Below are 24,045 nucleotides of genomic sequence, written 5' to 3'. Positions count from 1 at the left end.
CAGATATTTACGAAATCTTACAAGCGTTGTCTGAGCTTCAGCGAACGGTTCTGTTACTTTAGAATCTTATTCTATGTGCCCTTTACGGAATCTAATTATTGAAAGCTTTATTCCGTACGCATTGCTATTAGATTTTGCAATTATCTACTTATTCGTGGCTCGCTACAAAAACTTAGAGCTACAGCTTTTAGCTGAGTGGAGCCTTTTTTTTTATAGATATTTGCAACGCGCATACTAGACAAAGCCTGGCACCGAACGAGATATCAACTCAATTGTTATATTTACATTCAGCAGGATGTTTGCAGACTTTCACCAATGAATTTAATTTTCGCTCTATTACCTTTTATTTGCTCTCAAAAATCCTGTGATTTGTTTGAATCTACTGACTAGATCGTCATCCAGCCAGATGATCTGCACTATACATAACATTTATATCAATCTAACCTTGTTCATTAACCTTAACGAAGTTTGTGTGTGAATTCTATGAACTATAACTTTCGGCATTTATAAATAATTTTAGTTGTTACTGAAGAAGCTCCTTCACAAAAATTCTCAGCAACTAGAAAAAAATTCAGAAATTCGATTAGCCTCCGTGGCTGTATTTAGCAGCGGTAATGTTGTATGCTAGTTTTGTTAGCCTATTTGAGAAAATGTTCATAAGATTGACAAACTTGGGATTGCAATTGCGAATCAAAGGAGTGAGCTTACTTTATATAGAGAATAAGCCTTACCTTCCTTGACGGTTTGCTTGTTGTTGTTTTGCGCCCACTTCAGGAGCGCGGAGTTCCTCATCATCATAGGTACGCCCCCGCACACGAACACTGAAAAATGCGAATAAGGAAATTAGAAAAGCCAGTGAGGTTCAGAGCAGTGTATGGTCTCAAAATCATCTCCTGCAATCTCTTTAAGAAGTTTTCCTTACTGATTGTCAATTTCTTCATACTAATTGACCGTTTTAAGTTTATTTTTGCGAGTACCTGTGGCAATGTTTATGATGCAACACAAGTTATCTGCCGAGTTTTTAAGCAGAGCTGTTTAAGGCCTTCATTACAGCCACACTTATGACGACTGGTTTGTCATTACATTACATGGCAGAGAACTGACGTCAGTTGTCAGCCAATCTTTTTCCCTGCAGAGCAGTTTTAGTAAGCAGTAGCCTACAGACTAAACGTAGAAACAAGTTTTTGCCCAGTATCTACTTAACTACAGAAGCGGTGATAGACAAATGTTCTCTCGCAACAATACTTGAAACTTCATTGTTTTTCTGATGGAACTCACGCAGATTAGTTCTATTGCCTGGTTTATTGCAGCGATATATTGACAATGTAGTTACGTTGAACAAAATAAGTTTTACCAGATAGATGTGTAAATTAAAAGTTAGATATCACTGATTTGCAAGTCTGTAATTGATAGCTTATGTATCCAGTTAAGGTGGAGAGGGTGTCGAGAAGGTTGGCAATGGCAAAATGACAACTACAAACTGGCCTCTGCATTTTCCATTTTTTATTTCCGCAAGTTTCTCAGATTGAGTCGCTCAAACAATGTTCTCCCCACAACACACAAATTTAGCAGAGTAAGGGAAGTAGACGGCGACAAGGAATGAAACGTCACTTTTGGACCCACCGCCTTTGACTCAAGGCTCTGAAATCAGTGTTGGATTCAAGTAATCGTAAAGACAGCTCTGTAAAATGTTGAAGTCTTCCAGTGAACTAGTAGACGCCTTTGACTGTCACGATGCTGTGGTGTGGAAACAAAGAGCAAGACCGGTGTGTTTTAGATTTTTAGACTGGGGAGCTCTTAGGAATGTTTGCATTTTCAATTCTACCCATCCTGCAGGAACAAATAAACTATACGCTGTGGTTACAATACCTTTAAGACCAAACGACACACTATCACAGAGGAAACATTTGTCTAAAATCGAAGTTAGTGACTATGTTAAGAACGATATTATAGGCAATGGTGAGGCCTCACACGAAGTCCCAACAGACTATAACAATGTTTTGAAGAGGGAGTACACCTGTAACAAACTAACTCCTCTTCGAGATAAATAACTTTTGCACAGAAATATTTTAATAGGACTATCACTGGAAACTAACGTAAATTCCTGTTTGCGTTCTGAAGCCCTTTGAACAACGTTGGCCTTTCGAAATTACAATGTTATACACCGTCGGTCATGCATGTGACACCGCAATACAGCTGCTGTCGACACTTCGTAGTCTTTACTGCTTAGCATCAAGCATGCTCTTGGCGTACTTAGTTACCATTTTAATCAAGTCACTTAAAATCAGATTTTCCACGTGTGAAGGTATGTGCTTATGGGGAACAATTTATCTTTATGTTTAAAGAGGGGAAAATTCTTAGGTCAGTATTTGGAAAGAATCAAATTTTTCAAGTTTTGTACCTCCTATATACCTGTTTACACTGCTCCATTGTAAAAATATTTACGCGTGGAATATTTTTCCGGTAGGTGACAAACAGGTTAGCAATGACAAGGTCATTACGGAACTGTTTGGGCGCTGTAAAATTTAGATGTCCTAAACGCAATGAAACAATTTGGGGCGTAATGCGTAGTTTGTCTCTCTTGTCCTAGGGTTTGTGCATCTGCTGCACGGAAGCTCTTCTCGCAGAGATAACCAACGCTACTGCGCCGTTTCCTGAAAAACTACGAAGCAACATGAAACGTCATCTGCGCAGCAGGGAAAGCTCAAGAATTGTTTTACACATCCCGGCCAACTATGAGGAGTTGGACCTTGCCACTTAGTTATTTTATGTTGGTAGTATTGTTTTTTATATCACTACCAGCAGTTAAACCAACTCAGTTAAAGCTTTATTCTTGCATTGTATTTCCTTTTGCCTCTGACAAACAAGAAGAGTGACACTTGCTTGCTAGTCTGCCGAGCTACTACATATTCGCATCTTTAATACGATAATTGCAGCTCACAAAGGTAGGACGAACTTTTGAACTATTCAGCGAACGAATGAGCACGATCGCAGTGCCAGGTTATGGACGGCATGCTATTCGCTCCATATGAAGTCTAGCAGGTATTTTACATCACTACCAGCACATTCGTCGAAGTGAAGTACCTAAAATCTATCTCGCCCATAATGGAACGTCTAAGCGAAGGAAGCCTTAGTATTTAGGAACTATATCTCTATGTTGAACGTGAGGTGTGTGCTTATCAGGGGAATTCTGGTGTAACTGACTTTTAGAGTCATTTTCTAAATCTTAGAAAGCTGTTATCCATAAGGTTGGTCTAAACACCGCAGTGGTTTACTATGCACGGTTCCACTGGATGTAGTTGCCGTTGCCTTCCTCTTGCTTTTTCAGGTGAGTTTAAGAGGATTGTTTTAGTTTGGTACGGACCCTGAATCACGGACCAACTATTTTTTCTCATTCACGACCATTTTCAAAGAAGTAGTTGAGGCATCTTGGAAGTGAAATCGTACGTAAATACGTAACCCACCTATGAAGCAGAATTTAGATGTATGTCTGTACGATGTTCTTTTATAGAAATTAAATTTTAATGATAAATCCTTGAAGTAACAGGGTTTATTTTAGCATCCTATCAACTACTACAATTTTAAACACTAATTTCAGATCCAATAACAAACGAAGTACGGGATGTAGACTTTCCTATTGGTACAGCGTAATTACTTCAATTATCCGAACTAAATTATCTTGACACCCTTACATCATTCGTAACTACTGTCACGAGGTGGACCCGCCAGTACCGAGAGGTTGAGTATTGTTTCGTAGATGAACGTGGAACAGCTGAATGGGTAGGTCAGTGCCTTCAATCATGGCCTAGTCATCGGATGCTATGTTAGTAAAAGCCACTGGGGACATTTGAATCTTTATAGATCCAAGTTGACAGATTGTGAGGTGGCTGAAATGGAAACGCGAAAGAAGCACAGCCAAACGAAGGCCAGACAAGCCTCATTTAGAGAGAGGGGCCTTCGAGTCTTTAAGAGTAGTTGCAAAAAATAGTATGAAATCAGCGGAAGCATTCTTTGAAACATTGTTCTTAGTTTGTTAGGATGTCTTTGTTAGCGATATTATAGGAAATATTGAGGCTTGGCACAGTAACATGAACAGACCGATTTTAGACTGTCGTTTGATCCGTAGGGGAAGTAGGACGTCGAAAATTAAAAATCTATTTTTCGATAGTACGCCTGTATTGGAGCGCACATCTTCGTGAATGGTTTGATGTATAAAACTTCAGAGATTGTGAGGCACGTTATTTGGTCTTAAGTGTTCGAAGACGCAGTGCCACACCCCTTTACACAGCATTCTTCTGCTGTAAGTGAAGGGCATCAAAGGAATTCTCTACCAACTGCTGTAACGTTAGCCATCTAACACTCTGGGGCACTGTAAATGTAAACTTTTAAAAAATGTCTATGGTCGTACCCAAAACCCAAATGAAAGTTTTAACCTATATGGGAAATCTTGCCAAAAACCCTTTTTGTGGTAAGAAATTCACTCGCTATTGATGTTTATGATTCAGTTTCATGCTTTATGTACAATGCAGTAGGTGTTTTAGAGAAAATGGGAATTAAGCCCAAACAACCGCATCAAAGCTTAGTATGCTATAGAGAGCGTGTAATGTAAACAATTTTTGGTGATTGGAGTGCATGATATGAATGTGAAAAGGAAAACTTTTAGAAAATGAAGGATCCGTCTATGGAGATGGACAGTTCTTGAAGGATGCCAAATACAAGCAGAAACTTTAATGGCCGTATTTGGCGAAACAATTTTCTATATTTCAATGCGTCCGAAATATCTTATTACTTTGAAACTTGGTATGCTTATCAAACACGAACTTCTTAATATGACACCCTAGGATCTTCCAAATCTAGTAAATATGTGGTAAAATCGAGATAAGTGACTACAAAATGAGTTTTTCTGAACATGAAGTTCAAAATGTAACCGAACATTCATTTCTCATAAATTAATTTTTAGAGTTTCGTACACCTTTAAATATTTGTATGCTGTGCAAAATTCATCTGAGAATCTCTTAAGATAAATGTACCTATAGCAGCAAATGCAGTCTATAGTAATGGAAGAATGATTAAATTTCACACAGAAATATTTTATGTTTTTGAACTTCCACTGCTATGAGTTCAAATCCTGAATCCTTCCTGGTCATGCAGAGAAAATTTGTGAATTATTTGTAAAAGAATAGAGTGAACAAATTTACTGTGCTGCCTCTCCTGCTCCAAATCGGCCCGTTTGACGTCTTACACTCCGTAAGGTATAGTTTTTTTCTTATTTGGTACTGCGGAATGGGTAGAATTGGAAATGCTAAATACCTAAGGGCTCTCCAGCCTACAAATCTGAAACACACCGCTTTTTATCTGTTAGTACCACGATGCTGCTCTCTGAAAACTACCACAGGCATTCTAGAGTACGTTTGGTGGAAGACTTTACATTTTACAGCGCCCTGAGTTTAAGACACTGCTTTCCACCAGAGCTTTGAGCCAAAGATGGTGTGTTCAAAACTTATGGTGCACTCTTTCCAGTCTTTTCGTTGTTCTAAATTTGTTTGAGGGACTATTTCTCTCAGAAATCTGAGGAAATCTAAATGAATATGTAGAGGCCCGTTTGCAGTTATTTTGCAGCTGCCAACCTTTTCCACACACTCCTCACCTTGCTTCACTGGCTAGCTATCCTGTTAACTATAGACGAGTATAACAGTAATATGTAATACTTAAAATTTACGTAGCAGCAGCAGCAGCACAAATTTGTCCCCTAAAATTTATTTTGTTCAAAGTAACTACATTGTTGGCAATACTCCGCTGCAACAAATCAGGTAATTAAAACCTGCGCGAGTTATATCTTCAGTTCAAAAGCGAAGTCCTAACTGCAGTCGAGCTGGTACAATCTGAGTACGAAGCTATAAGAACGGGGTACAATGAATAGCTCTTACGCTATTCATCTATAGCGTCAATGATAAGCAACGCTTGAGGTGAGTGAGTGATGTATACGCTGTACCGTGTAGTAACCCTTAAATGGTTTGGGGGTTTGGCGAATACCCGGAGAACTTTACCTGCCACCATATGTAATAACAGGGAGGTACGAAGGTGGTGCTGTAATGCTGTTTTTCGTGGTCTCCTTGTTGCATTTAACAAAACTAAATGCGGACGGATACGAAGGCATTTTGCAGCTACGTGTACTGCGTACAGTAGAGAAACAATTCGTTGACAACTATCATCGCTATAGTGCATCATGTCAAAGCAGCAACTGTGTGGCAGTTGTTAACAATAACATTCCTGAATGGACTGGTCTGCCCAGAGCGCTCAATATAACTCCTCCTGCGATGAGTTTGAAAGTCTACTTCCCTCCAAACACCACCTAGATGCTTTTGACCAGGTAGTGTATTGTTTTATAAATACATTCGTGATGTTTGGAGCACTTATTTTTGCTCTTTCCATTGAAACTCACTATGAACGGGCCATCTTGCCACGACGTGAAAAATCTGCTAGCTACGACGAACTATGAACCTTATATCTTTTGTATCCCAATGTCTCTCGTTAATTGTGTTATTCGTAAGAGTACTTCCAGCTTCGAGATGTCAATCTTCGTCTGGCGACAGGAAGTAGAAACGATTTCTGGGTTACTGGTTTAGATGAAATGAGGTATGGAAGAAATTTTATTTTCTCAAAATCTTTAATTCCATTTACCATTCGTTTGCAAGTGTTGGCGAGTCTGTCACTGAGTGCAGTAGGGAGTTTGACGTGAGGGACGAAGGTTTTGACATGTGAATGTTTACGGTCTTCTCACTGATTTGATGTCATCCTCCACGAACTCCTCACTTTTAACCTTTTCATCACAGAGTAGCACTTAAGACCTACGTCCTCAATTATTTGCTACATGTATTCCATTGTTTTCCTCTACAGATTTAGTACCGTGGAAGTTTGCCCCTTGTATTTTAACAAATTTACTATTCTCCATTCCTCCTTTTACTCGCCGATTCTGCAGGGAAACTTTAATGCACCAAATTTCCAACATTTTTCTGTAACTCCACACCTTTAATGCTTGTTTTCTATTCTGGTTTCCCTCAGAGTCTACGTCTTACTGCCATACCATGCTGTGCTCTAAACATACATTAGACATTTCTTGTTCAGGTTAAGGTCAATGGGATACCACTGGACTTCTGTTGGCCAGAAATGCTCTTTTTTGCCAGTTTGTCTTTTCTCCGTTCATCACTGGTTATTTTGCTGCGTAGGTTGCAAACTACCTTTATTTTATCTACTTCGTGATCACTCGTAATGACTGATTCCTCTGTTCTGATTTCTGCTACTTCTCATCACTACCTTCTTTCTTCAATTTACTATCAATCCATATTGTGTATTCCGACTTCAATTCATTCACAAAGCCGGTAATTTTTCATTTTCGTATTTCAGCGACAATATCGATATATTTTCACCTGTAATTTTGATCCCTCCTTGAACCTTTCGTTTATTTCCGTCGATTGAACGGCCGAAGCTTAAGGACTCAATTTTTGTCGTACATTTTATCATCTCACTTCGTTTTTAAGTCTTATTGTTCCCTATTGGTTCTTGTACGTATTGTATATCACCCGTCTTTCCATACAGCTTATCCCTACTTTTCCTCAGGAATGCTAGCTTAATGTGAGGCCACGACTGTGTGACATTCGCATCCACTAAAAATCCGAGTAACCCATATAAAATTTTGCCTGTGACTTAGAATTCTAAGTGGGCCGCACTAGAGTATTAAATGCATCTCATTTCCTCTTTTGTGCCGCGGCACTTTTGCTTCAAGCCTATATATCCCGCGCGTAAAAGCGGCCCCCCAGATCTCTTCCGTATGTGATCAACTCGCCCTAGCATTCTAAGCCAACATTTGGGCTTTTCGTTCCAAGCTAAGCGATGTTTTCGGAAATCGCTACATAAAAAGCTATCACATCAGCTTAACATTGCACAATTTTTTTGTATATTTTACAATAAGACGATAGCTTACTGCAACGTTAGCTTAAGGAATTTCAGCTATGAGGATATCACATTGAACCATTCAGCTTTGAGTAAGAGATCCTAAAGTTGTTTTAGCAGTACAATATGGAAAACCATGTTTCGCGTGATTCATGTCTTGTACAGAGTGCACAGCTGTGAAGTAAGTACCCATATTACATTTTCTCTCTATTACATCCGATAGTTTAATCCAATATTCGCAAGTAAGTGGACCCAACTACAGTAAATAGTCAACGTTACAGAATTCAGTCTTTCCAAATAAATTGGAAAATATGGTGGGAGAATATAAATTACTTGGTTCGCATTTCATAACGTCAAAGTTGTCGGAACAGCTATTACTTCGATACAATAATATCCGTTATTCAACTCTTGCATCTACGAACTGTAACATATTTGATCCTAGGTTGGCTTTAGGATTCACCATGGCACTGTAGTGTCACCTTTAATTACTTTGAGAGTATTGTTCAATTCCATCATTGTAGACCTACGTTTTGTGAATATCGTCAAAACTCATTTAACTGGTAGTCAATACGGGATGTATTAGCAAAATTTATTAAAGGACCATCCGTAATAAATAGCAGTAGTTCTATTACATCGCGGTTAACTCAGCAACTTTCGAAGCGAAAAGTCATCAAATCTGCTTATTTTTTCTGTATCGTGCAACTGTGATACTGATCTTCACAGATCGCACATATGCCTGTACATTTTTTACTACGGTGCTTATCAGCTCCGAGTCGCTTTCAAGCATTATGAAACAAATGCTAATTAGCTTGGAAGAGAGATTTACAATTTTGAGTTGCAGTACAGTAAACTGCCATTGGAAGCAATCTACTTTCTAATTTTATCGAAGTTAACTAAAAGGTTGACACTAAATGAAGCGATTTATCAGCAACCAAACTAGTCTCAAACAGCATTATCTATTTCGCTTAATCGCTATATGAAAGGGAAACTGAAGATTAGATCTTCAGTCATTTGTTTGTTTTAACTTGCATACTAAAAGTGAAGTCAGCGACGAAGGACAAGGGAAAGAGTAATGGCACACACACTAAGTTTCTTCCCAGTTACGAATATGGAAACCTATCAGCTATATGATGGATTAAGAATGAAAATGTGCTAGACCGGCACTAACCCGAATTTCCCGCTTATCGTGAGCGGTCGCCTTACCATTACGCTATTCGAGCACAACCTACGAGCAGGTAAACTTCCATATGCCGTCAGCCATGCGCGACAACCAGCGCTCTTACATCCGTTATGCTTATTACCGTACAAGGGAGACATTTTAATTGCATGTGGCTTGCTTGGTGTCTTACTCTGGTAACCTGATGGGAAGGCGGCTCCTCGCGATAAGAGGGAAATCGAGGTTAGAGTCCCGGTCCAGCACTAATTTTTGTCATTCCGTTATACAACTGAGTTATTCATGTTCTCAACTACGATAAATTTCGTAACAGCTGTAGTCGCCGCAGTGCCTGTCCATTCAGACATTCAGGCATGTACAAAGAAACACTGCGATATCTTTATGTTGTCTGATAGTATCAAAATACAGTCAATAGTAAAACCAACATCGTTACGAGGTAACAGCTGGGGAGAGAGTGAAACCATTGTCAGCTATGGGACTGGGGATGCTGATCGTATGTGATAGAATGTTTTAATACATTTCCTTGGACCACACCGCGAGTTACTTTATTTCAGCTTAACATTTGCTCTCTAGTACGGAGTGAAAAGTTATTCGAACCCAGGACTTCAGGACTATTTACCTCGGTTATCAATTGACAAGGGATACAGGATACAACGCATAAATTTATGAAGCCGGAATATGTCCACCATTGTTCACGGTTTGTAGGTTAAAATTTCCATCAGACTAGTAACTTTCCTTACCCCACTGAGAAAGTTTTACCTCCTGGCAAAAACATTGGCTCTCAAATGTAATTCAGATTTTTCCAACATCTGGGCGTTAGGAATAGTAGTCTTCAATTTTATGTTTTGAAACTGGTAATATACTGGATGCACAGAAGTTTGCCTTGCGTGACTGGAAAAACTGTGGCCGAAAAGTATCTACGATGAAACTGCGCTAATCTCTCAAAAATCTTCGACGCGAAGTAACAGGAATTATGCGTTGATCGGGTGGCCTCTTCGCATTTGAACAATTTCTTTCAATACCAGGAGTATTTAGTATTTTAGTGACACGACCTACTTATCTGGGTTCATTATTTTGTAGCACTAAATTGCAAAAACTATTCCTTTCGTGTCGGAACAGGTTAACGTCCCTGTTTCATTTCCGTACAAGACTACACTGCAACAAAGCACCTTGGGAAGAAAGTTTTGTTCTCTTGCTACCACCATTCTGGATTTTACATTGTCTGTGCTTAGGTCATCTTGTTTTGCTGCCTAAGTAACTATTAAGAGTGTCATTAACCAACCTAATTATGTCGACATCATTTTATTACCACTAAATTCCATTACCCTTTTACTTTTATTTATCTTTATTTTTTATCACAGGATTCATTCCACTGCTTTTCCAAATCCTTTACCGTATGAGAAAATAAGGTCAGCAAACAGTTTTTTCTCCCTGAATTTTAATCTTATTTCCAGAATTCTTTTGTTTCCTTTACAGCTTACTCAATGGAAAGACTGAATAATATCGCTTCTTTTTGAATTAGGCTGCCCTTTTATGTCCTTAGGCAGAAAGAGCACCCCAGTTATGGGCCTAACTCATGTACCATCTTTTTCCCTGTACTCTTTCCAAATCTGAGTGTGCTGTGTGTAATAGCTTCGCTGATGCGGCTTTAAACCTGATTTTTGTTTCATTCTTTGAACTTCTCAGCTGAAAAAATGTTAGGCCCAGTACCCTGGACGAAACGTTGGTCACCATATTAGAATGACCGTCCAAGAGGTGAACGGCGCACCTACGCTTAGAACTGATTCTGGCCTTGGACCGTAATAGAGCCGATTTTAATACTTCATTTTGGCTGCTCTTAAGACGGCCTCTTCAGCTACTGTACAACGCGAGCTAGTGGAGAGAGAATGGACAGAAGGCAGCGGCGATGCAGAGAGCGGCGTGGGAGCAGCCGCAATTGCGCGCCAGATAGGCCTGATGAACGGGAATTGTAGCGAGCGCCCACACCGCAACAGCACAGCCAAGCAGCCAGCGCGCCTCCGCTCACCTGCACCCAGAATAAACTTTACACGCTCTTTACAGCGCGAAGATAGCTGAAAGCGAGGACAGCGGCTTAAGTACCCCTGCTTTGGGTATTTACTTTCTGCTTCACATTACTGTAACTTAACAGTTACATCTACGTCGACCTTACCCTTCATTATGAACGTAGTTACGGACCTCAGACAACTTTGTATGTGTAAGTGGCCTTATCCTACACAAATTAGTTTTAACCGTCATCAGTTGGGAAATACTATACAGGAAAGTGCTTTTCGGTGTTTCGCTTCATTCCACGATGCGTCAACAACTACATCAATATTCCCGAAACCATCTGACGGTTTGTGGCTGAAGGTACTTCTGGCACCACTGAATCTCTTCCCCTCCCTTTTCTATTCGCAAATGGCCCGTAGGAAGAATTATTCTCGTTAACACTAACTGATTTCTAAGATTCATTTCTTGGCCGTTCCACGAGAAGAAACAATGTCCAACTTTTTCGGCAAAGTACTTTTTTCCACTAGCTGCTTGTATTTTATAGACCCACCGTCTAATTTCTTATGGTGGGTCGTATGTTGCCACTTGGCCGCTGTGACTGGGTTCAGGGTCCGGAGCGACAAAGTAGCACCACCCCGGCTCCCGTCCCTACTCTGACCGTTGCCCGTGTCCCGCCACGTGGAGGCGGGCTCTATTTGTTTACATGCATTCGGTATCTTCTTTGTGCAGCATTAGAATAACTTAATACAAAATCAAGTGATATTAATAAACAAAACGAAATTAAGTATTTCGAAAGAAGGAAGAGCATACAGAAGAGATCGGTATAATATTGCCCGTCACCTGGTTGTGGGCGGCGGCCCGGGTCTGAATGACCCTCAAGACGCTGGCTGTCGCTCGCCGTTCCTTGAACACCTACCATCCTAAAAACTAACTCAACTAGAAGAGATTAGGGTACGTTAAAGCTAGAAACTAAGACCTCTATGTCCAGCCTGCCAAACTATTTACGATATACAATGGAGAGGTAATTGATTTTGTGCTTGGCTCAAAGTTGCTAATGAAAGGGTACTAGTGGTGAAAGTACTAAGGTAATGACGATAACCGTTTGTGTTGAGCCTACAAGGCACCTAGTAGAGTACATCAGGCCCAAGCACCTCCCGGCCCCGCCGACAACACGACCTGAACACGGTTTTCCCCGATCTACCATAGGTATCCGTCGGGTTGGGCCCAAAAGAGAGGAACCACAATTAAGATCCTTCCATCCACACTGTGCGCTGCCTCTTAACGGAAGGCGTAGGTCCGTTAAAGTACACTCAAAAATTCCAAAAGTGAACTTTCTCGTAATGCACAACGCCTCGCGTAGCATACGCCACTGGAATTTGTTGAGCTCTAACAATGCCGCGCCGACCAAACAATCCTGTGGCGGAATGTGCCGTTCTTGTATCTTTTGTGCCTGTTCTATCAGTGCTGCCTGAGAAACGTCCCATCGTTATTCTAGAATCTATCCAATAAACGCCTTCTAAGCCACTTCCTTCGTGTCCGAGTCATTTGCTGAAGATTCTTCCTATGAATCCCAGTATGGAATCTTTGTGTGGATAAAAATATTACCAAGTGGTGATAGGAAAACCAATGCTACCACGTATGCAAGCTTTTGGACGCAGAGGCGGCTCCTCGCAGAACGAAAGAAGGGGCAAGGAGAGGAGCAAAGGAAAAAGGAGTGGCGAGTTTAGGAAAAGGGGGTAGAGTTCGGAAATTCACCCAGAAGCTCAGGCCAAGGGAGGCCTACTGGACTGAATGAGAAGGAAAGAAATTGATAGGGACTCCACCAGGGGAGATTTGCAAACCAGAGAGATTTAAGGTGGACGGCGACGGTAATATGCTGGACGGAAATTGCTGTTGAAACAACGTTCATGAATTAATGAGAGGAACCATCGTATGTGACAGGTGGGAGGCAGACGGCGAAACATAGGTCGGAAAGTGAAAAATATAGCCAGCTAAATGGGTAAATGAAGGATGTTACTGTGAAGAAATGCAAAGACCAAAAAAAATAAAGGACAGACTGCTGGTGAGAACCAAGGGCATGTTTTAGCGCCAGTTCGCACATGTCAAGTTCTGAGGAACTTTTGCCTGGGGAAGAATCACGGTCGCCCGTGGGGTGAAACAGTCACTAAGGTCACGACTTGTGTTATAGTGCACGCTGTGCGACATGCTTTGCTGGTAGTATATACCCTCTGTGTTCCCGAACATTGTTTACATAACACAGTACGACATTGTTCCACAGGTAGCTCTTTGAGAGTTGCGTCACTCACAGGGCGTGTATAGGTTGTGGTAGGAGGGTGCATACGACAAGCCTTCAGTAGGGACGGTGCCATAGTCTACAGGAGCAGCATAGGGCCTGACAGCGATAGTGCTAGGGCGATGAAAAGCTGTTCTACGTGCTGTGGGCAAAATCTGAGAATGGGCCACACTACAGGCACGATTTTAGGAAGCCATCTTGTCGAAGTAGCGTATTAATACACCAAAGAACAGCATACCCTTATCAGACCCTACGCTGCTCCTGCAACCTATGGCTCCTAACCCTGTGACCGTCCCTGCTGCAACCCTTGTCCTAACCACCCTCCTACCACTACCAATACCAGCCCTTTAACTGTCTGAACACACTAAGGGAGAGCCAGCTGTGAAACGATATATGGTACCATCTGTTATATAAAGACTTCGGGAGCACAGACAGAAGGTGTATGCTGGCAACAATCAAGCGCAGGGCGCACTACAAGGTGGGGCGTAACCTTGGTGCCTGTTTCACCACACGTGCCATCTGGATTTTTCCCCAAATGGCTCTACAACATGCCATTTGCACTTATCACCCCCTGTCCTTAATTTATGTTAATTTCTTTGGTATCAGCATTTCTTCACAATAACTATTTCATTCCTTACTCCGTTTTATTTCTCTAACCTGTCATTTTCTGGCTTGTGTTTCGCCACCCACTACCACCTCTCATGTACAATGCACTTAGCTTTTCTCCTGTTAATTCACAGGTTTTAGCAGTAACCATCTTGCGTATTACGCAATCTTCAACCTTCAGGCTCTCAGGTTTGCGAATCTCGCCCAGTGGAGTCCCCATTAATCTATCTTTCCTTCTCATCCAGTCCAGTAGGTCTCCCTTGACCCTGGGTTCTGGACGACTTCGCAACTACCCCTTTTCATCAAACTCTTTACCCGTTTTCCTTTACTCCCCTTCCCCTTCAACCCTTCTGCCAGGATGAGCCACTGGCTACTAAATTCTGCATAAGTAATTCCTTTATGTGTTTTGCTGATGCCACTTGGTAAGCATTTATTCATCGAATTACCTTGTTTTCAAAAATTGATTTTAGTATGGCATCTACTATTTCTTATGTAATAGTTCCACTTAAGATTACTCTTGATAGTTGCTTTTAGATATTTGATGGCAGGTACTGTTTCCGGCAATTTGTCGTGAACAGATTAATGTAACACTATCCATAGAGAATGGATGAAATTTTTTAAAAATAATGTTATGACGTCAAAGTTATTCCCTTCGGCTTCAATACTACAATTTAACAGGTCTATCGTGCTGTAGGAAGGAAGAATCGATTTATTTTGTGATCTTTTCTGGAATTTGATAGTGTTAAACACTCTCCAAACCATCAGCAGATCCTTTGGAATAATCAGTTTTAACGTCATGTACATGCGTCATCTGTTGTGCATGGTCCTACGGAAAATTGTGCGGTAACTATACCAGAGAAAGGTTGAATTAAGTACCAGAAAAAAAAAAAAAATCTTCAGATTGACCGTGGTGTAAACTAAGTCATACACCCGCGATAGTCCGTAACTAAGACAAATGTGAAGGTTAAAATATGTCCATCCTCGTTATGATGATCTAGTAACAAGATCCTTGTTATTGTAACGAAGCTTTACTCTCGTCGTTTTGGGAAACTAAGTAACAGTGCAACTTCAGTAGACGCTGATCACCCCACTTATCGATGCCGGAGACCTTTTCGTTTTAGTACTATATCTGTCCACTATTAACTATTTCCTTCCCGAAAACGTTCTTGCCGGGCCGAGACTAACTCATGACCTTCGCCTTTTGCGGCAAGTGCTGTACCGACTGAGCTAAACAAGTTTAAAACAGCGAAGTTTCGAAGAGGGAGTTAATTGGCACTAACTTGCACTTTTCATTTTAACAACTTACGCTATTTGACGAAATTCAGTGTGGTATGTTCAGCGAAGACAGCCCATGTAAGAACATTTAAGCACCAGATGCTGAACAGTAGTTGTACAGTATCGTTGTCAGGAACCTGGCATGTCTGCCAACAACCTATACTGCACTGTTTGGAGGCATGCCTTGGGACGTCCTCAAATGACACTACACCCATCCGTGCCATTTTACCAGGCACGTCACCATGCTGTCTTGACCTACTGCTAAGCTACTTTTAGGCCTTGTATATTACCTGCTGACTTAGCATTGCAAAGCTTACATTGCTGCACACGTCAAGGTGAGTGCAGACTGACTCCGTCACTAATGTTTACTGCACGGAGAGTGGCGAGTGGCAAGTGAGCCAAGAGCAGAGGCTAATTCTTAAAAACTTTACTCCTGTCTTATCTCAGCGGATGGGTTAAGCATAAACGCCATAGTGACTTTCCTGCAGAGGGTCTACTTTTGTCTATGATACTGATTATTCCTGTACAAAGGCGATTCTATATCCAATTAAATCAATGTCTTAAGGAAAATTTGTTACGAATCTAATTTCAAACTAGAACAGATGTATTTAGTTATAAAATTTCATACCTTCCGCGTCATTACACTACGCAATACACTCAGATTGCCACCGCAACTATTTATGATTTTATACTCTCCAACTTATGACAGACAAGGCATGCTTTCGTACACCAGCTATCTTCAAATTTTAAGGTTTTTGGAAAATTTACGCGTGCTTCATATGAAGTAATAACGCCCTGTGCAGGATTAGACTTAACTCATTTTCATTTGTTTGCCAAGAGAGTGCAGTAACGTTTCTGAGAATTTATCACGCGTTCTCGACGTGTACGTCCAACCACTTTCCAGTCAGTTTCTGTTCTGAAAGTGACTGAAGTCATGAATCTGCAGAAAATGGTAAGTTAAGGAGCACTTCGATGAATTTCAAAACTAGCAGTATTTAAGCACCGTAAGAGTTTATCGCTGCTGTTTCTTAATCTGCTTTTAAGTATGAAGGTTGACTACACAAGAATGTTACAAGTGAAACCACTGGATGGTCGTGCTGCCTTGTCTATGAACATAAAATTTTCTGCTATCTAGTTTTCAGAAAGCGTGTGCATCTACATCGTAAACACGAACAATGACAAAACTTCTGAGGCTGTAAAGTTATTTGTCTTATTTTGGAATAACTGATCAGTTTTTTTCTGGGGTACAGTGTAATTGTTGAATTTCATTGTTATTCATTTTTGTCTATATCGTACTTAAAATAAGTACACTATAGTTGAAATTTCAACGACTGTACTGGTATTCTGCGCGTGTGTAAACATTTGTTCCATTTGCTTATGATCGTTGCTGTTGACAAAAGTGCAAAACATTTTACGCTTTCGAACTTTCATTCCGTACTGCTAGGTTCCGCTGGCAAGTTCGTTTCTTTAGCCGCGTCAGTTTTACGTTAACACGTAATTTAGATAGTTTTACTGGTAACGTTGCCAGAACGCCGCTCGTGCCTGCGTTGTCTGAATGCAATTTAAGAGCACCACAACGATGCCATGCGGAGATGTTTCCGCAGCGGCGGCGGCGGCGGCAACTACATCATGGTACTTAAGCATTTGCAAATTGTCAGTATTAGAAAACCTAACACTTTATCACTAGAACTATCACTGCTTTAAAAAACAAAACGAGACACAGCGAACTGTACTAATGCAAGTTGAGCGGACAATAGTCAACAGCGAACGTTATGAGTGACATAAGCGTTTCCAAATGAGACACCATCCACCAACATTTCCTCTGGCACTATTACTGCAGTCCGAAAACATTGGGTAAGAAACTAAAATACTGGTCCCGAAGGAGGAGTCTGAAACCTCGAGTAGTTTCAAACAAGAGAAGGGAAATATCACAACCTCCGGAATCTGATTGGCTGAGTTCTGATTTTCTCTTATGTTATAAAAAAGATTACTGCAACAACGAATTTCCTGGGAGCTCTATTTTAATTGAATGGAAAGTGTGGGAGTGTCTTCTCCCACTATTCACCTTTAGTGACGGAGGTTGGTACTGTACAAAGAACTTCTAACACACAACAAAGCGCCACATTTTTGTTGTAGAATGGTTATGGAGTTGGCGTCTGAATAGCCGTTCATGGGAGATTTTCGAAGTTTAACGATTAAGGTAACTTTATATCGTCTTAAGACTGAAGGCAAGAAACTACTCAAACTTTACGTTCTAGTATAGACAGTAAGTGGACACAAAAAATTCTAGAGAACCAAACGTGCTTCAGCATTGAGATTTAAGCAAAAAGTATGTTTCCATGGAAATACTGGAATCCCATCATGTATTCAGAGAAAGTTCACCGCGTAGTTCATAGTGGTGTTACTCCGCCGCAGACAACCGGCGGCACAGCAACGTAACAAGTTCCATACTTTGCCACAGTACGACTGGACGGCGTGGGTAAGTACTTTTTAGGTGATTATGTGATTAATACTGCCAGCTGGACACAACTCCAGTATACATATGAATAATGTAGGTGTGCTTCAAGTTACAATCCATACACCCAGACCATGCGGCATGGTTTCTCTGAGTTTAGTGTTGCTTCACTGGAGAATTTCGCATCGTGCTCGGGGAAAAGCGTATTCAGCTGCACTGCTTTAGTAGTTGCATGTTATAGGTTGTTACAGAACTATCAGCTGCCTGCTTTGCGCTACTACAAATTATTCACGAAGCTTTTACTGGAGATAGGGGCCGGTAACTTCAGTTTTGCCATTGTAATTGAGCCTGATACGTAAGCAAAACCGTTAATTTCAGTTAAGGTAAGATGCAGTTTCCGAAAATTGTTTCTTCGGAGATAAATACCAATAAGTATAATCTAAATTTCCTCTTTACTATTTCCTTAATTGAGGTGTCACGTCACCCACTAACACTTTCTTCGTTTTTAACTCCGCCACAGCTCAGATTGCACCGTCCTCACTGAATACAGTGCTCCCGTGTTTACAAACACTGAAGTATCGAACACTTGATAAATTAGCTTATCTGTCAACACAAGTGCCTTAGGATGTTAACAGCATCTTCATTATAGATCGTAAGTAGATCTAGTAGCAAAATTATCCCATATCTAATTTCGAAACACTATTTCAGGTAATTATTGTAGACCACGTTCAGTAGGCATCTGGGAACAATTATATTTAAAAGAAAGTTACACGCAACATTTCTTATAGCCGTTCAGGAGAGCCTCTGACTTGTCAGAGCTGCAGGTAAACACCATCAGTAATAAGTACTAATGTGTTAAGTAATTTCGACGTATCTTGCGAGTCTGCTCTACGGACCATTACAGAAATTCTGAACTAATTTTTTCAGCAAACCGCTTTCAACGGTCCACTGTGACTGACGTGGATGGGGAACTATAATGCTTGCTTGCACTGGTGTATGCGAGGACCACCCGCACTGGGCAAAGCTAGCTGCAGAGTAACCGTGCCAGTGTGTGACGTTGACTTTTGTGCGCGCTCAGACGCATCACCGCGCTCTTCTTGCTCTACGACATTGCTTGCTTTCTGCTGTGACTACTATGAATTCGAGGAACTTTCGGCATCATAACCGAACTAATACGCGACAGGTAACGTCTGGCACCGCCGACGTCTGGTGCAACTTTGTTAATGGGTTCACTTGAGTAAGCAGTGCGTAATCTGTTCCCTAGTCGTAAATACTGGCCCAGTGCTTTTTCCCTTTAATCCACACGTATTCTTCCCTACGAGGCTGTAAATGCAGTGTTGGGTTAACCAATGGTTTGCAACAAATTGACTGGCTCTACAGAAGGAGGGGTGCAGTACTCATTACCGATGATCACGTTGTCTCAGGAGGGGGGGGGAGGGGGGAGGGGGGAGGGGGGAGGGGGGAGGGGGGAGGGGGGAGGGGGGAGGGGGGAGGGGGGAGGGGGGAGGGGGGAAAATATTTGGTTTATGTCCCGGCTGTACGCTTAGTAATTTATTACTCTGGCAGAACACGTGATGGAGACTTTCGCGATTACGTCATAGTCTTATTTCGGTAACCTGAGTAGCTGTTGCAGCTTAGTGTAGGACTGACCAGCTGGAAGCATTCAAACTTCTCTTTCCATCAAGAAGTTTTGGAGACCCAGAACACCAATAAGCATGCGACTTTCCAAAATTTTCCAGATAACTTACACATCCATTCGTCTTTTGTAACTATTTCACGTTTTCGTGGTACGATTTCATATTTCAGTGCCTCAGTGGGTGTCATTCTGCAGATTGACAGATGTATTTACACTTTCACACACTTGCAGTACGCGGTCCGAGTTTTCCATCTCAAAATCGTGACATTCCTGGCACGATTTTGAGATTGAAGTGTTTCAGCGCGCTCTATTATACGCGGAAACGGCTGTAAACGTTACTTTCGAAATTAGAATCTCTTTCCAAACTCTGAAAAAATATAATTTAACACCGTGAAGTATAGTTTGTGGTTAAGTTTTTGGATCATGCCGCAAACCCATTCATTTTGTATTCTTTCCCTGATCTGAGTTTAGTCTTCATTTCGACAGCAATTTCACCCTATTTCTTAGTGGTAATGCCAAGAGTTTATATGTAATTACTAAATCGCTCTTCATGCTTTAAGGAATGCCATATGTAAATCATTTACTGACTATGCACCAGTGTAGTTTCTTTGTAATATCCTTTTAACTCAACGGCTTTATTTCTAGAAATTATCTTGTCATCTGCTGCGAGCAGTTTCCAGTTTTGCTTTTTGGCGCACGCATTTTAAATGGGCGATAGTGATAAGCTATCTCCGCGTGCTTCGAACTCTTTAGCTGCACATTCTCGCCAGCTCATTACGTTAGCATTTTAAGCCAATACTTTTCCGAGCCCTCTGAAATTATTAACCAGTTTTATGACCAAACGTTCTAAATCCTCTTCTACATGTAAGAAGATTTTCTACTTACACGCTATTTTACTACCACTAGAGGTACTACAAACAATTGCAAAAATCTATGGAAGAATATTTATCATGTCACTACAGTTAAGAAATAGCAGTCCGTTCTTTCTTTTGCCTATGGTGTGAGCTTTGTGATATCCAGCGTTACAGGCTACACGTCACTGCGCAGTAATGTTGGCAGCAAGGTCTTGAGGATGCAGTTACATTAGAAGAAGTGCGCCATCGATCCATATTTTTATTCCTCTGCATTCCATTGCGCTCTTATGTTATCTAAGCTATTCCACATTCCGTTGTCCGGTTTGCTTCCTTCCTTTGCCCTTCCACTTTTTACCATAGTGGAAGAGTCTTACGAGAAATTTGGCACTCGAGCATATACTGGAGAAAGTGACTGGCCAAATAGTTATATATCTAATGACAGTTTGAGACAACAGGAACGAACGCGGAGCTAATGTGGCTACGTGCTCCAGAACGAAGTAACTATTTCATTTTCTTTAGGGAGCATCTCTACAACATTAAGTCCGGTACTTCCACAAACAGGACACGTTACCTCTAAAATGAGGTGTTTCTGCAGTACCTTTTGACTCCGTCAATTCCAGGAAAGAGGACTGATTTCAACAAATCCATATAGCTATTTGTAGTCATTAACGGTTGTTTGCTTCAGAAAGATCTCATTTCATGTAATTTGAGTTCCCTATAGCACCGTCGTAATGTGCCAGGCCATGGATCCTAACGTCTTTTACTCGGCGAGTACAAGGATTTTTGTCTCAAGCCCAAAGATTGTCTAATGTTTCACTTGTTTCACACTGGCCATGTGTGAATGTAAAATACGCTGAGTTGTTCAGTGGGTCTGAATCCACGGTGAACTGTAGGTCCCGAAACTGGCTGGATAAGCTCTAATCGTCCCTATTGTTAAACTGTTCAAGCAGTTAAGCACGTTGTCTATATCTCCATTACGGTTCATCCAGTCATCGTGAAATGCTACAAGGAGGAAGAGTACCTCACGGACATTTTGAAGAGCGCAGGAGATCTAAACCGAGTAAGGTACTAGAAGACACTGAAAAACCTTCGCGACACCACGTTCACAGATATCTTCCGCAACGAATGAACACCGCCGTCCGCTCGCAATACCGCCGCATGACAGCTACCATCGCTCTCAATACTGGCACCCATTGATTGTGATTTTTGTCGGGAAGTAGGCGAAGTATACAGTATGACGTTTCCATTTGTCTTCTAAGTTTACTCTATTTTCTTGAATTTAATAGTGCGTCGCCCTTCTTGTGAAAAGTGATCAGTGCAGCCCAACTTGGGTTTTTAAAATCGGGCTTTTACGTATAGACTCTTTTCATCGTGTTCTTACATCCCCTTAGTCTGAATCTAACTGGGCAGTGTGTACATTGTTTTTATGCACCACTACCCCCTCAGTCTTTATGAATTCCTTCCTCTTCCTCCCTTTGTATTCTTTCTTAGAATTGTCAAATTTGATAGAAATTACTCATCCCTAACGTCGTGGCCCGCTTGCCAATAAGACATCAATAAAGGAAAGAGGAACCATTAAATCTTAGGAACGGTAGTTTATTATCAGATTACATTTTTCAATTATCATCGTGTGTGCTTCAATTTTATTTTCCTTTTCATTTTCATTTTTTCATTTCCTGAACAATGTCTGAATGATTATATTTGCCGTTCACAGGTGACTACAAACGCACACAATTAACCACCTTTAAGCAACCATGCCTTAAATAATGCCTATTGTTTCTCACATTTGCCTATTCGTCATACATCTAACGTGTCTGTTAGAAACGTTAGAGTAACCAGAACTGAGTACTCTAAGGCTTTCAACTGAACACGTTTTCCATGAGCAACTTCGATTAATCTAGTAAACCACATACGTAATAAAAGAACTGAAATAGAAATGTAAAAGTAAATTGTTAATAGATTATTAAACTAACGTAGCAATGTACAGAAAACTGCCGTTTGTGTCTACGTATCAAGCAGATTATTTGTAATCATACTACTTTCCGAACTTATTTCTATGTATTGTGAGGAACATAACCATGCCTTGTTGAGTACTTCAATCTTCGTGCTGATCGCTTACGTTTTTCTGTAATATACGCCAGCCTGCCCATTACATTGTTGCAGTGTTTCACCATATTTCAGACACTTCATGCTACTTAGCAATGTCAATTCGTTTTAAGAGCGCTTTCGAGTATTTGCCTGTCGATCGCGCGTAGTATCCCCGACGAACTTCAGTATGCGTTAATTCCTGAATACCAGACGAGTGACTAATCGGCATTCAACTTTCAGCAACGCTGCCTGCGGCTGCGTGATACGCATGAACAACCGAAGCGAATTTCTCCAGGTACTTCGCATGCGAACAGCAGTTTGGCACATACTGCAGCACATTTCGCCGACGAAAGCGAAGTGGAGATCCAGTTTAAATGCCAACTCTCATCTCCGTTGTCTACGATGTTTGTCTTTCTCAGCAGAAACGTTAACTACACTTAGGAATTCAAGTTGAAACTACTCTAGTAACGTATCTGCGATTTAAGTAATTTTACGTCTGCTTACGAATCTGCGAAGTGACAACCAAATGCCAGAGTTAACTTTCATTTTCTTGTCTTTTGGTAACTCCCTAGAATGGATGGCCTGAATTTTTATTACATACAAAACTCGCTCATTTGTTTTTAACATACTTAAAATACGTTACGTAATTTAAGTTGCTACGTTATACTCCGTGGAAAAATTTCCACGAAAGCACTTGACGAGCTCTATTTTTCACGCAGACTCATGGCCAATTAGGAGTCAGGTCTTCCTGGTCTCTTATTTCATTATATTTACACCAATCTCTAATTAATGCGTTTTCTTACGAAACAGTGCCTTATTTCCGTGCCGCTAGCATTTTCGTGCAAGTCAGTTATTCCTGGACGCTGTCCGTTGCTTCACATTTAAGCTAAATGAGAAAATCACGAGCGTATAGCATCAGCAGTAGTAATTTTAAAGGGAAGTCTTTCGTGCCATTGCTCAGCGAATCTCAACTCGTAAACCGTCTCTTGAAGAAACACTGTTCGTATGCCATTTTACGTGTAACTGAATGCTAATAGCTATTTAGCTAAGAAAAATTTACTTCAAATAATTTTGAACAATTTTTTTTACATGTTCTGTTATGCGAGGGACCAGTTTCGTTTATCTTCAATCTCACGGTGTTTGTGTGTTTCTTGCAGAAGGCTGCAGTAGTGTAGGCTGTAAGTGCGTCGCATGAGCAGGCCAAGGCTGAAAGCATTTACATCTTTCGCAGAGGGACCTATTAGCTTTACAATTCAAGAAGTGTCATTAAAGCCCAGAGGAACATTACGTATTTACAGGTCTATCAGACACCTCTATACAATTCCTGCAACAGTGCTAGTATCTGTTTATTATCTGTCACAAAATCTTTGATATTTCAGTAAGTAGCCTGCACAGTCAGCGATCGCGAAGACTATTCCTGAAGACACTTTACAAATGCAGAGAGAGAGAGAGAGAGAGAGAGAGAGAGAGAGAGAGAGAGAGATTTGTCGACGAACAGCTGGCTGCTGTGGCAAGTTCAAGGCCGCAAACGGATTCTGTGGTACCAACCTGGTTCGAAAGTACGGCCTACCCACGTGCAACGCACGCGCCCCGATGTTTACGTTACCATTGCAAACGTGTTTAAGGAAACATGTGGTATTGTCGTTAGTCTAATGAAATTGCCGATTGAGCCCTAATGCCTACGTTCCATAAAGTACTTGTCTACAA

At 41.0% G+C, this 24,045-nt stretch overlaps 1 protein-coding gene across 3 annotated transcripts in view; it reads right to left on the bottom strand.

The window, feature by feature from the left end:
- Nucleotides 1–24,045, bottom strand: part of LOC126299200 (PTB domain-containing engulfment adapter protein 1-like) — a 132,161-nt gene that overhangs the window by 63,266 nt on the left and 44,850 nt on the right. For all 3 annotated transcript variants that reach the window (XM_049990982.1, XM_049990981.1, XM_049990983.1), the window contains exon 2: nt 732–821. In XM_049990982.1, coding sequence (XP_049846939.1) covers nt 732–798 — 67 coding nt within the window. In that variant the 5' untranslated portion in view covers nt 799–821. The remainder of the gene's footprint in view (nt 1–731; nt 822–24,045) is intronic.

This window comes from Schistocerca gregaria, chromosome X (genome assembly GCF_023897955.1).
Source record: "Schistocerca gregaria isolate iqSchGreg1 chromosome X, iqSchGreg1.2, whole genome shotgun sequence".
In the NCBI taxonomy this organism is placed as follows: Eukaryota; Metazoa; Arthropoda; class Insecta; order Orthoptera; family Acrididae; genus Schistocerca; species Schistocerca gregaria.
The sequence above is the reverse complement of the archived record's forward strand: the minus strand, read 5'-3'. Positions and strand labels throughout refer to the sequence as shown.